At 35.1% G+C, this 12,935-nt stretch overlaps 1 protein-coding gene across 2 annotated transcripts in view; it reads right to left on the reverse strand.

The window, feature by feature from the left end:
• Window positions 1-612: 612 nt before the first annotated feature.
• The window catches only part of LOC107427189 (dicer-like protein 4), a 28,518-nt gene continuing 16,195 nt past the window's right edge, over window positions 613-12,935 (reverse strand). Inside the window, exons 18-26 of one of the 2 annotated variants that reach the window (XM_025072849.3) lie at window positions 6,308-6,513; window positions 5,933-6,142; window positions 4,903-5,367; window positions 4,494-4,766; window positions 3,327-3,653; window positions 1,394-1,712; window positions 1,197-1,317; window positions 856-1,058; window positions 613-758 (exon numbers count right to left, since the gene is read on the reverse strand). In XM_025072849.3, the coding sequence (XP_024928617.3) occupies window positions 899-1,058; window positions 1,197-1,317; window positions 1,394-1,712; window positions 3,327-3,653; window positions 4,494-4,766; window positions 4,903-5,367; window positions 5,933-6,142; window positions 6,308-6,513 (2,081 nt within the window). In that variant the 3' untranslated portion in view covers window positions 613-758; window positions 856-898. Of the gene's footprint in view, window positions 1,059-1,196; window positions 1,318-1,393; window positions 1,713-3,326; window positions 3,654-4,493; window positions 4,767-4,902; window positions 5,368-5,932; window positions 6,143-6,307; window positions 6,514-12,935 lie in introns of both variants that reach the window. The other variant, XM_060817304.1, reaches the window with a different exon arrangement.

A 12,935-nucleotide genomic window follows, 5' to 3' on the forward strand; every position in this document is an offset into this window, starting at 1 on the left:
GAATATGATTTTGTATATATAAATATATGGGAAAATATTCTACTAGATAACAGAGCCTATGGTATGCTGCCGGATACAACATCCCGAAACATATTGGGTGACTTTGATAACGGATTTTACATTCCCACATGTCAGGCAGCATATCATGAGCTTTATAGCTTAAAAGAATAGAACTACATTCCATAATTCTCTCACTAGAAATTTACTATCCAAAATTTATCTAGAAAGGATACGAGTTGCCCTAGACAAATCCTAGATTTTAATCCCTGATGAAAGAAAAATCATACATATATATATGTATATATATTTGTAATAAAATGCATGCGCACCAAAATTTCATATAATTTGCTATATTTTTTATGAAACCAAGTAACTGATTACATGTAATCTGACATGCACGCATTTTATAACATGAGCATGCACTCGTTTTATAATAATTATATATATAATGAATCTTTCATCAAGATGCTCTAACAGATTTTGATGCTTACCCCATCATGCAACATGTTGCTTGACTTTTTATTCCCACATGTTGCGTGATGTGAATTTTTATCAAATTTTATCAGATGTCTTGATAAAAAACGAACTATATATATATATATATATATAATATTACACTAGAAAATTACTCAACTTTATTCAACTAAAATTTTCAAGGATGGTCATGAGCCAAAAAGCATCATATCCAAGTCCAACCAAACTGGTTATGCATCTTTAGCTCATGCTTAGCTCACAGCATGTACCACAATGTTTCGATTCTGTTAATGAAAAGAATCCATATACATTAACAATTTATTTGACAATATACATATATAAAAAAAAAGAAAAGAAAAAGGACACAACATTTATAATTACATTCTCAGTGGTCCCTAGAGAAAGGCCTAGTGGCCTGCCTCTTTTAGCCGGACATGCAGGTATATCCTTCTTTTGTCAAGAACCAAAGTGCCCCTTCTGCAGCATGCTCTGCTGCTGCCTTCTTCTTCACATGTGGCGAACCAAAGCACTCCAAAACCATGTCAGGATGTTCTTCAATCTCCACTACAACCTTGAAAGTGAACCTGCAAAAAGATTTGCTTGAACCATTAAAGAACTGACAACCAACATGACTGAGCAGTCATATTTTACCACAATCTTTTTTCTCTTCTTTGTTTTTTGGGGTGCGGGGTGGTAGGTGCCATCATGCATCGTGAACTTACAACTTCAAATGGCTTGGTCCCTCCTCTTTGCAGCATTCAAAAGAAGGGGGTTTCCAACAGTTCGCAGTGCAAACCTCATATAAACGTGATTTTGCTGTTGCTGCATCTTTGCGCGACCCACCTGGAATTTTTTCATAGACAAATGTGGTTAAGTGCTCCATACTTGTATTCTGCAAATGGTACATCAATAATAATACCTGAAGTCACCGAGTCAGTGTCAGAGGCATGATTTTGAATGGTCTCGTCACGATGCGTTCTTTCTGAGCCTAATGTGGAAGGGCAGAGTCTTCTTATAGATTTTGAGGATAAGGAACTGACTACATGACTGGCAGGATGGACTTTGGGATCAAAACTGCAGCCAAAAGATTCTTTTACATTTGGAATTTCAGATCCAGTGGCATTGGAAGGAACTAAATCTATTGGCATTTCATCATATCCAATCAGCTTGGCCTCCAACTTGCAGCTTGACTCTAAGACTTTCTCCAAAGATTTAATCCTGAATGTACAGCCTTCAGCCTGAACATCCAGCAAACAACCCCCCAAAAGCTTAATCACAGAAGACATAGTACATGTCAAATAGAAAAGACTAACCAAAAATCCCACATTGTTGGAGTCTGATGACCATAAGAAATAAATGTTTGGGAGAAAATTACGGGCTAAGTGGCACTGGACTCATCCACCTAACAATTGAAGCTAATGGCTAGGGTTCCCATCCTACACTAAAGTCATATTAAAGCAGGTCTATTCACCGAATTCTTGGGCCCATTGTTATGCAGGACCTATTTAAAGCAGCCAGAGAAACAAAATGTCTCCACATCCCAAGGGCACAATACCTACATGACTTGTCTCAAGTCATGGGTGTAGGAGAATTTCACCTTGCAAAAAAATTCACAGTGGCAGTGTGCACGAAAAGTGCAAGGACTTCAACGAGATCAGGTTCGTTCACCAAATTACATTAGCAAAGCAATTTAATGGTAGCAAAATCTAAAAGGACCATCTTTGTTTTGTGTTTGTATGCATCAATATTGAACATACAGGTAGTTCTTGCAAAATTGATTAACTTATATCCTGTTAAAGTCACATTAACTTTGGGCTTGATCAGAGAGGAAAAAATTTAACAAGACATAGACTTTAATATAGATTTTTATTTCAACTGTCAAAATAGTCCAATGATGGAGATGATGGGCATATATGCTAGCAACAACAAATCTAAATACTTAGAACTCTTGATCTTGTTGTCAGTGATTCCATTTGAATGGGTGCATAATAAAGAGGTCTGGTATCCAACGCCCATGCTTAAATATTCTTTACCTCTTGGAGAAGGCTTAGAAATGAGAGCATGAAACAACTAGTGACAAACTAATTACCATCCCAATTATAACAGGTCAATATCAAATAATGTTGTCAAGATTATTCAAAATATATGGTATCCCAGTATAAATAAAAAACAAAAACTTATTAATAGATGTTAGAAAATTACCATCAGCCACAAAAGTATAAGCAACTCGGATCAACTATGTAGTTTCAAGCCAACATAACACATAAATTGGGCCTTACATAACCAGCAAATTAAATTAGCACAAACATAGTGGTGCAAGATAATTAACCTCTAATACCATGATGAATTATTATCAATCCCTAAAGCTTAAGTTGTTAAAATGGATCCAATTATGCATCCTGTACATCTTGTATTTAACATTAGATATCAGTGTAACATTGACTTGTTTACACCCTAAAATACTGTACCACCATCCCCATGCATTGGCCACAATCTGGGGCCTACAATTGGAACTTTTAAGTAAATTTAGAGGCCTCATGGATTTATCAAAGTATTTCCTACATTGATATCATGTTAAAAAAAAAAAAATTTGTAAATACAGCATTACTTCTTTTCAATAGTTCCAAACCTTCAACATTGAGAAAAAGGAAGAAGAAGATCAGTGTTTAACCTGATAAATCAACTTTTGACCAGAAAAAACTAATTAACAGTACACCAAATCAAACCAAATTCAAGCAAGCAATGCAATGACTACACTTCCATAGGATTGAGAGAACATATAGCGAAAATAATAATATTTATAATATTAATAATGATGATAAATAAAATAAGTTAAAAATATGTAATTTTACCTTCAACTTTGGAAAAATTTGTTGGGCAGCATTTCTAGTAGCATCCTTTTTATTCAAATTGGTTGCAGAAGCACTCGCACTAAAATTACTGCTGTTCACTTTTACTTCTACTGAATAGTTTCTACCCTTCTTTGATGGGAAAAATTGAAGATCCCAAGAATAAGATTGACAAAGTTCTTGTAGTTCCCTAATTGGACAAAGCTGCAAGCTCGAAAAGCTCATAATTGGATCCAAAAAGGATAGCATTATCTTCCAAACACATTTCAAATTGAACCCCGTATCAAGCAGAATGGCACCCATACATGACTCTACCAAGTCACCCAAAGCCTGAAGCAAGGAGTATAACTTCAGAACCATACTTCATTTAAATGAAGAATGATAAATTATTCATCAAATATAATTTTTTAAAGTTATAAAGAGGTCAGCTTCTTCCTTCCTAAATGAAAAACAAAACCATTTGTTTTAAGAAACAATTTTTCATTGATAGGTGGGGGTGGTAGAAGATAAGAAATCCTTGAAAGATCATAAACATAGCAAAGAAAAAAATCTATAATGAAAACAAACATCCCCCATTATACAATATATTAAAGAGCGATAAACTAAACTTTCCTTACTTACCCATGATAGAGATATCAAAGTAGTCTCAATAAGATGAGTGGAATTCACACGCGAACAAGATAAGAAATAATTTGATATGTACTAAGACTAGGATAACAATTACAACAACAGAAAAACTAATGAGTTCTCAAAGCTCATAAGTCAATGATTCCCTAATGAGAAAAAAAACTGTAACTTATTTATAAACTGGCACGTAAGTAGTTTTACAAGGATCAAAATCCTATTAGGGACAAGTTTTCATTTAAAGTGCAAATATCATCCTTGAGTGGATCAATGCACAAGGTATCTTGGTCCAGTTGGGGATGTTCATATTTTCATCTAAGAGTCTCCTCACAAAAAGTAGCTGGTATCAATCTTAATGAGTAGTAGACTGTCGTTTGAAATCCTAACTCTTACATAAAATTTCATTGAACTAATAATGAACATTTTCAAAAACAACAACAAGAATACGTTTATAAAAAATTAAAATAAAATAAAAAAAAGAGAGAGGCAAAAATATAGCAGGCCATGTTATAACCCAAAAAAAAAAAAAGAAGTCCAACTGTCTACCTTAGGACATTTTGGCTCATCAAGCAAATCCCTTTCTGATGCAGGTGTTTCAATGAAGTCAACATAAACTTTTATGGCCTCAGATAAGCTATTTGAATCACAAATAATATATTTTTGAAAGGAACGATTCACTGCAACATTTGCAAAGGCTTTATTATTCACAGAAAGTGATCTCAAATCTGTCAACTGACCAGGCTTCAAATTTGGATAAACCGAATACAGGTAGGAGGTGATTAAGTAATCCAAGACAGCATCTCCCAGAAACTCCAACCTCTAGTAAAAGAATATTAGGAAAAAAGAGTTTGTCTGAGTGTAAAATGTAGCAAGTTGTGGTTAATCTGCAAAGTCATTAAGCGGGGAGGAACAATTTGTCAAACACATGAAATGCTACTAAATGCAGAGTGCACACCTGATAGCAGCCTCCTCCATGCTTGTTGTAAGAAGGATGTACAAATGCCTGTAGAAGCAGACCCTTATAAAGAAACTGATAATCGAGTGACTTTTCAAGGGCAGCAACGTCAATACAAGCAGCAAGAGGGATGTATTTAGTGCTTGCCATGCAAACATTAGTAAGCTGTGAAGCTTCAAATTCCACTTGTATGCCAATCCAACAAAGAAATGCAATAGCAGCTTTAAAGCCACTGTCAACAATGAATGCTCCAACAAGAGCTTCAACAACATCAGCAATTGTTTTCTTATGTAACCAATGGTGACCTTTGCTACACCTGACTTCACAAGCATCTTCATGATTTGCGTCATCATTCAAACATTGTGAATGAATGGTTCCTTCTGTTTCTTTATTGCAAATTAATGGGCATGTGCGACCCAAAGCAAAGAATTGACTGGGCTCGAATGACTGATCACGTATGTATACCTGAAATAAGAATACAAAATTTCACTCTATATAATATTAACTTATTACATATGCAGATATATATTACAAACTTTAAGATTTTCTCTTTTTGTTGAATCTTTTCCATGTAACAGCACAAAACATGAAGCATGTGTAACCAGAAACGTATTAGAAAAAAAGATTTCCAAACTTGGAAGTTGACCAGACCAGAGAGAGAGAGAGACAAGACAATTATTTCAGCATAAATGAGATTGCATGAAATGTATACTTTGTTTATAGAGGCAACTATCATTTTCATGTGGAAGTTATTGGTTACTACAGCATATTAGTCCTTTTGTTTTTTGAAGGTAGCATGTTTACATCTTTTATCCATACAGGTTGAATATTAGGCTTTCACCTTTGATATTTAGCTTCAGAATTAACTTCACTAGTTGAATTTACATTTTAGCATATCATGTCAGACCTGACAAAGAAGCATTCCAAGATCCGGAGTATTGGTAAGAAAAAACAAGAAATGTTTACTAAGTAAACATACATGCATACAAACTTTAAGTAATATAGATCATGTCCTGGAAGTTAGTCAGACCTGTAAGTTGCTCCTTATTGCTAGCTTGAATAAATTGGTATTGTTTACTATATCAGAACGCCTCCTTGTTAGTTCACCTTCATCAAGAGTATCATGCAAAAGAAAAAGGTGTCTTGCAACAGCAAATTTGAGGAAAGCATCACCGAGTACTTCAAGCCTTTCAAGAGAAAAACGCTCCTGGCATTTCTCAGTGGTGAGTGCCTCTAGAACCTAACAAAAAATCATATCATTCAGTAGGAACAAAGTTCATGTCAATATTGTCTACAATCTCTAGGTAGACAACTACAGAAGTCATTTGCATTATTAGTATATAATTAGAAGTACACCACTTATCAAAGCCAGTACCCAATAGAATAACATAAGGTAAGGCCTTACTCTTTCAGCAGTAACTTCAGATCCCTCTGGGAACGATGCAGAAAATACGTTCTTAAGTTCAATGGCCACGAGCAAGTTTTCCACACGATGCATAATTGATGGTAACAGAGATATTGAACTCCCAATATCTTTTGAAAAGCCTAGTATCTTCAAGTGACAAATCTCAGGAGGCAAACATATAAAGTACTCATCTAGTTTACTTGGTCCTGTTTATCATGTAACATTAGAATAATCTTCCATAGTAGTAGAAAGGAGAGAGATGCAGATAGTATTATGAGTCCAGAATCTAACAAAATGTAGTTTCATTACCCCATAAACTTTGACTGGGGTTTGAAACACATGGTTAATTATCCTGCGGTACTCAATAGCAATCTAATATCCAAAGGAAACATCTGTCTACTTCTTATATAAAATTATCTAAAGCCCTAAGAATGTTTCTTTGTTGCTTCTTAGCTTCAGCTACAAAAGTGAGAAACTATGCCTTATTCAAGAGTAGGAGAATCATACTCTTTGGCCTCAGCAATTTCAGATGCGCTAAATTTGTGTTTTAACACTTCATAACTTCAATTGACAACTAAAGAGCTGGTTAGACCTCAGCAATGATTTAACTTGAAACTGAGACAACAACATTAAGACTGACTGACTGACTGACCTTATATATTACCATCTTGATTGGTAACTGTGTTCGTTTATGCATCCCCTTCTTCCTTTTTAAAAGTTTTACCACTTCTTTTCTGTAAATATTAATTATTAGTTAATTGTCCCTCTAGACATCACCACTGCACATAAGATGATGTGTCAAAAAACGAAAAAAGAAAATCCAATACCTTCTTCATTTTTCCTTTCCTGCTTATAGAAAATTGGTGAGTGTTAGTTTCAGATTATATCTTTTCTTTTTTGTTATGTTCAGAGTATTTCTCACTCTCTATTTCTATCTGAATGGTCTTTTATCACAAAAAGTCGATTTCGTCTACATAATGATTCCCGACTCTTTGCAAGCTTAGTACATAAGCATCATTTGTCAAAACCTACCAATTCCCTTCACGTTTTTGGATACTTCTTTACCATGCCTTATATATCAGTCCCTAAGCTTCCTCAATTGCTTCAGATACCTTAAATGGTTACTTTCTTACATCTGATGGAGAAGAAGAATAAAATTTAAATTAATTATGATTTATTATGGTTTTATTAATAATTTATTGTATTAGGGTTTTTATTTAGTTTCCTTGTTTAATTAGGTGTTATTATACAGTTTCTTTATGTTGCTAGATTGTTTTATTATAATAGGGTTTCTTTAAAAGCCTAAGGGCATATTTGGAATACTTGCTGCAATAGGAATACCTATTCATAGGAACCAAAAAAAAAGGAAAAAAGAATAGTTATTCCTATCGATATAAGTTGATTCTCTAGTTATAAGTTAAATTCTCTAGTTACCATAACCAAAAAAAGTTATCTAGTAATTTTATGTGTTTTTGTTGTATGATAATCCATCTAAATTTAAACCTTTAAAAATATGGTTAGAATATATATATCCAAATTGGAATAAAATAATACCAATTCTTAGGTTATTCCTTAAAATGAAGGAATAAGTATTCCTACGGAATAGATATTCCTAAAATTGAAAACACACTAAACATAGAATTGGCTAATCCTATGAAATAGAAATGGCTAATCCTATGAAACAGCTATAATATTCCTACATCTATTCCACATATCAAATATACCCTAAGAGCGGAACTTTGAACGGAGCCCGTTCTTATTTAATTAATTAGGAAGATTCTTATTATTTTAGAATATTTACTTATTTAGTTTGTTTCCTTATAAATAGGATCAGTTCATTGACTGATTCCTTAGAATTCGATCTCCCTAATTTACAGAGATTACTTTCCTAGTTTTATGGACTGGAATTCCAATCACATCTATGTTAAATAGATCTGTAATTCTTTTTCAGAAAGCTATGAGAATTTCTTCCCTCTCATCTCAAAATCTACATGGATTCAAAGCTTGATTCGGAACCCTAATTTCTTCGTTACCAGTTTCTTACCACGATGACTAAACCCGAGCAAATTCCATCAGCCAACATCCAAGAAAATTCATCCTTTATTATCACCAATCACAGACTTAACGGCCATAATTTTCTTCAATGGTCATAATCTATTCTCATGTATGGCTGCAGCAAAGGGAAGGACGAATATCTCACAGGCGAGGTCTCCAGAAAAATCAAATCCTAAGTATCGGACCCGGAACACGGAAAACCACATGGTTATGTCGTGGTTAATCAATTCTATGACCACCGAAGCAGGAGAAAATTTTCTGTTTTACAAGACAGCCAAAGAGATTTGGGAAGTAGAACATGAAACCTACTTCAGTTCAAAAAATACCTCAGAGTTGTTCGAGATTGAAACCAGACTTTATGAACTACGACAAGGGGATTTAAATGTCACCCAATATTTTAATATCCTTGCACGATACTGGCAGCATCTTGATATATTCCTAGAAATGCCCTGATGATGCTGCTTTGTGTAGGAACATTATTGAACAAAAAAGAACATTCAAGTTTGTTCTCGATCTCAACAAAGACCTAGATGAGGGAAGGGGGAGAATCATGGGAATTAAACCCTTGCCTATGCTTTGAGAAGCGTTTTCAAAAGTTTGAGGGGAGGAGAGCCGTAGGAAACTAATGATGAGAGGTGACTCCAGCACTGCTCCAAACGTGGAAAGCTCAGCCCTATACACGCATACTTCTTCTCAAGATAAGAAATTGAAAAAGAAGAGGTCGTGGCGCAAACATTGCAGGAGACCCGGGCACACTAAGGAAAGGTGCTAGAAAATGCATGGAAGACCAACAGATTGGAAGCCTAATCATGTACAGAATGATCGTGAGAGCCGCTTTCATGCTGCTACAACATCGGATGATACCAACAATGCCGAAACTAGCCCTTTTACCAAGGAACAACTAGATGCATTGCAGAAGATATTTGCTCAGATTTCTAATTCCTCTCAATCGACTCCAACGACTTCACAACAACATACTAGTATGTTAGCACACCAAAGTACTCTCTCCTCTGCCTTCACTACAAAAGTCACAATGTCAAAGTCTTAGATAGTTGATTCGGGAGCCTCCAATCATATGACAGGAGATATTAGTATTTTTCAACACTATAAACCGACTCATGGTGTTTGCACAGTAAGAATAACAGATGGTTCACTTTCAAAAGTGGTTGGAACAAGAGGAATACAATTAACAGAAGATTTGCTTCTCTCTTCTGTTCTTTATGTGCCAAACTTGGATTGTAATTTGATTTCCATAAGTAAACTTACTTGTGATTTAAATTGTATGACTAAATTCTGTCCAAATTTGAGTGAATTTCAACAGTGGATTCGGGGAAGGTGATTGACAGTGCTGGCCTATGTGGTGGACTATTTGCTCAAAGAAATACTTCATTTCATCAAAAAATTTCTTCTACCAGTTGTGTCTTTCACTCTGTTTTCAATTCTGTGTCAATTTCAGATGAAAATAAAGTTATGTTGTGGCATTTTAGTCTCGATCATCCAAATTTTGAGTATCTTGAAAAGATGTTCCTTCAATTATTTCATAATAAAAGTTCCATTTTTATCATTGTGAAATCTGCCAACTTGCTAAGTACATGAGACAATGTCAATTCAACCATCCAATATATACCCTCATATCCATTTTCTATGCTCCATAGTGACATTTGGAGAACCTCAAGAGTTAAAACATAAATGAAACTCGTTGGTTTGTGACTTTCATTGATGACCACATTAAAATCACATGGACATTTCTCATTAAAGACAAATCAGAAACAAAGGCCATCTTCAAATCTTTTCGCTCGATGATTAACACCCAATTCAAAGCAAAATTCAGGTCCTAAAAACCGACAATGCCAGGGAATACTTCAATTCTATCTTGGTCCTTATCTCTTGTAACAAGGCATTATATACTTGAGCTCATGTGTAGATACCCCTCAACAAAATAGAATAGCAGAGAGGAAAAATAGAAACCTACTTAAAGTGGCTCGACCAATCATGTTCTCCAAAAATATTCCTAAATACTTTTGAGGAGAAACTATCTTAACAGCCACCTATCTCATTAACAAAATGCCAAGCCGAATTCTAAAATTTTAAAATCCCCATCAAATTCTTATACAATCCTTTCCTCACTTCAAATCATTCACTTCAGATCTTCCACTTAAAATCTTTGGGTGTTCAGCTTTTGTCCACATTCATCATCATAATCGAACCAAACTTGACCCAAAATCCCTCAAGTATAGCTTTTTAGGTTACTCATCCAATCAAAAAGGATATAAGTGCTATTCACCTCTTAGTAGAAAAATATATATCTCCATGGATGTCACATTCTCCAAGCACCAGTTCTACTTTCCCAAACCTGAAATTCAGGGAGAGCATTTGAGAGAATATCAGTTTTGGGACATTCTACAAGACACACTTAATTTTCTCACTCTCGTCATCCTCAAAAATCATCAATAACCCCATTTTCATCCTCATCAAAACAATTCGAGTCTTTCACGAATCTATATAGCCCTACCTAAATTTGTCAAACCTGCCAACCAGATCAGCCCGAACCTATTTCACAACTACCGGAGACCAATAATGAACTGGAACTTCAAGTCTATGTTAGAAAGAAGAGAAAACCTATTGAGCATATGGAGCACACGACACAAATCAGGCAAGGTCAAGAACTAGTATCGATTCTTCTTGCTTCAAAAATTTGTACAAGTATGGATCCATCAAATCATGAGGTCACTAGTCCTATCGATAATAATTCTAACTTGCCTATCCCTCTGAGTAAAGGTGTTCGATCATGCACGAAACACCCCATTGGAAACTATGTTGCTTATGAAAAGCTACTACCTCTCTATAGTGCATTTGTTTTTACTCTTGATAATATGCAGGTTCCAAACTCTATTCCAGAAGCTCTAAGAATTCCAGCATGGAAACAAACAGTGCAAGAAAAACTCAGGATACTATAAAGCAATGGTATTTGGATACTTTCAGACCTTCCTCATGGGAAGAAACCAGTGGGGTGCAAGTGGATAAATATAGTTAACTACAAGACAGATGGGAGCATTGAAAGGTATAAAGCCCGTTTGATAGCTAAGGGCTTCAAGCAACCTTATGGTACTTATTATCAAGAGACATTTGCATCAGTTCCCGAACTTAATACAATCCAAGTTCTATTCTCCCTTGCAGTGAATCAAGACTGGCCGCTACACCAACTTGATATCAAGAATGCGTTCCTAAATGGCGATCTAGAAGAAGTATACATGGAAGTAACTCCGAGATTAGAGAATTCCTCCGACAGTCGAATGGTATGTAAACTCAAAAAAGCACTGTATGGTTTAAAGCAGTCACCTCGTACTTAGTTTGACAAGTTTGACAAAATAATAGTCTCACAAAGATATAAACAGTGTCAAACTGATCATACACTGTTGTGAAATTCTCATCAGAGAAGAATATTGATATCCTAATTGTGTATGTTGATGACATTATTCTACTTGGAGACTATGAAGACGAGATTATCAAGTTGAAAAAGCTACTTGCTATCGAGTTTGAAATTCAGGATCTCGGCCCCCTCAAATAATTCCTAGGGATGGATATTGCTCGATCTAAGAAATTAATTGTTATCGCTCAAAGGAAGTACATCTTAGATTTACTGAATGAAACGAGCATGCTTTGATATAAACCGACCGATACCCTTATGGATCCCAATAAGAAGATGAAGACAAGTGAAGAGAGTACTCCAATGGACAAAGGGAAATATCAAAGACATGAGAAAACTGATATACCTCTCACATACCAGACCAGACACTGCATTCTCAGTTAGTGTGTTAAGTCAGCACATGAACAATCCAACAGAAGATTATCTACAAGCTATGTATCGGATTTTGAGGTACTTGAAGATGACACCAGAGCATGGATTGTTGTTCAAAACATGTGAAAACAGAGATAGAGATCTACACAGATGCACACTGGATTGGAGAGTTGACTGGCAAAAGATCTACAACTGACTACTGTTCATATGCGTGGGAAAATCTAATAACATTGAGAAGCAAGAAACAATCAGTGGTTTCTAAAAGCAGTGCCGAGTCAGAATACCGTGCACTTGCTCTAGACATCTGTGAGAGAATGTGGCTTCAAAGATTGCTTAGCGAACTCGGAGCTATCACAGAAAACACCACAAGAATGCTTTCAGACAGCCAAGCTGCTACTAGTATTGCCAAAAATCCAGTTCATCACGACAAGATGAAACACATCGAGATAGACATTTTATATTTAAGAAGGTCAACAACGGAATAGTTCAACAGACCTACATTCCTACAAGATTGCAAACCACTGATATCCTCACCAAAGATCTTCCAAAAACCAATTTCAAAGAATTTAGCTCCAAGCTGGGATTATATATAGTTTTTATTTAATTAATTAGAAAGATTTATATTATTTTAGGATATTTATTTATTTTTATTTAATTAATTAGAAAGATTTATATTATTTTAGGATATTTATTTATTTATTTTGTCTCCTAATAAATAGGATCAGCCCATTGACCAAATCCTTAGAATTCGATTGTCTTGATTTACAAGGATTA

This window comes from Ziziphus jujuba, chromosome 1 (assembly GCF_031755915.1).
Source record: "Ziziphus jujuba cultivar Dongzao chromosome 1, ASM3175591v1".
Classification (NCBI taxonomy): Eukaryota; Viridiplantae; Streptophyta; class Magnoliopsida; order Rosales; family Rhamnaceae; genus Ziziphus; species Ziziphus jujuba.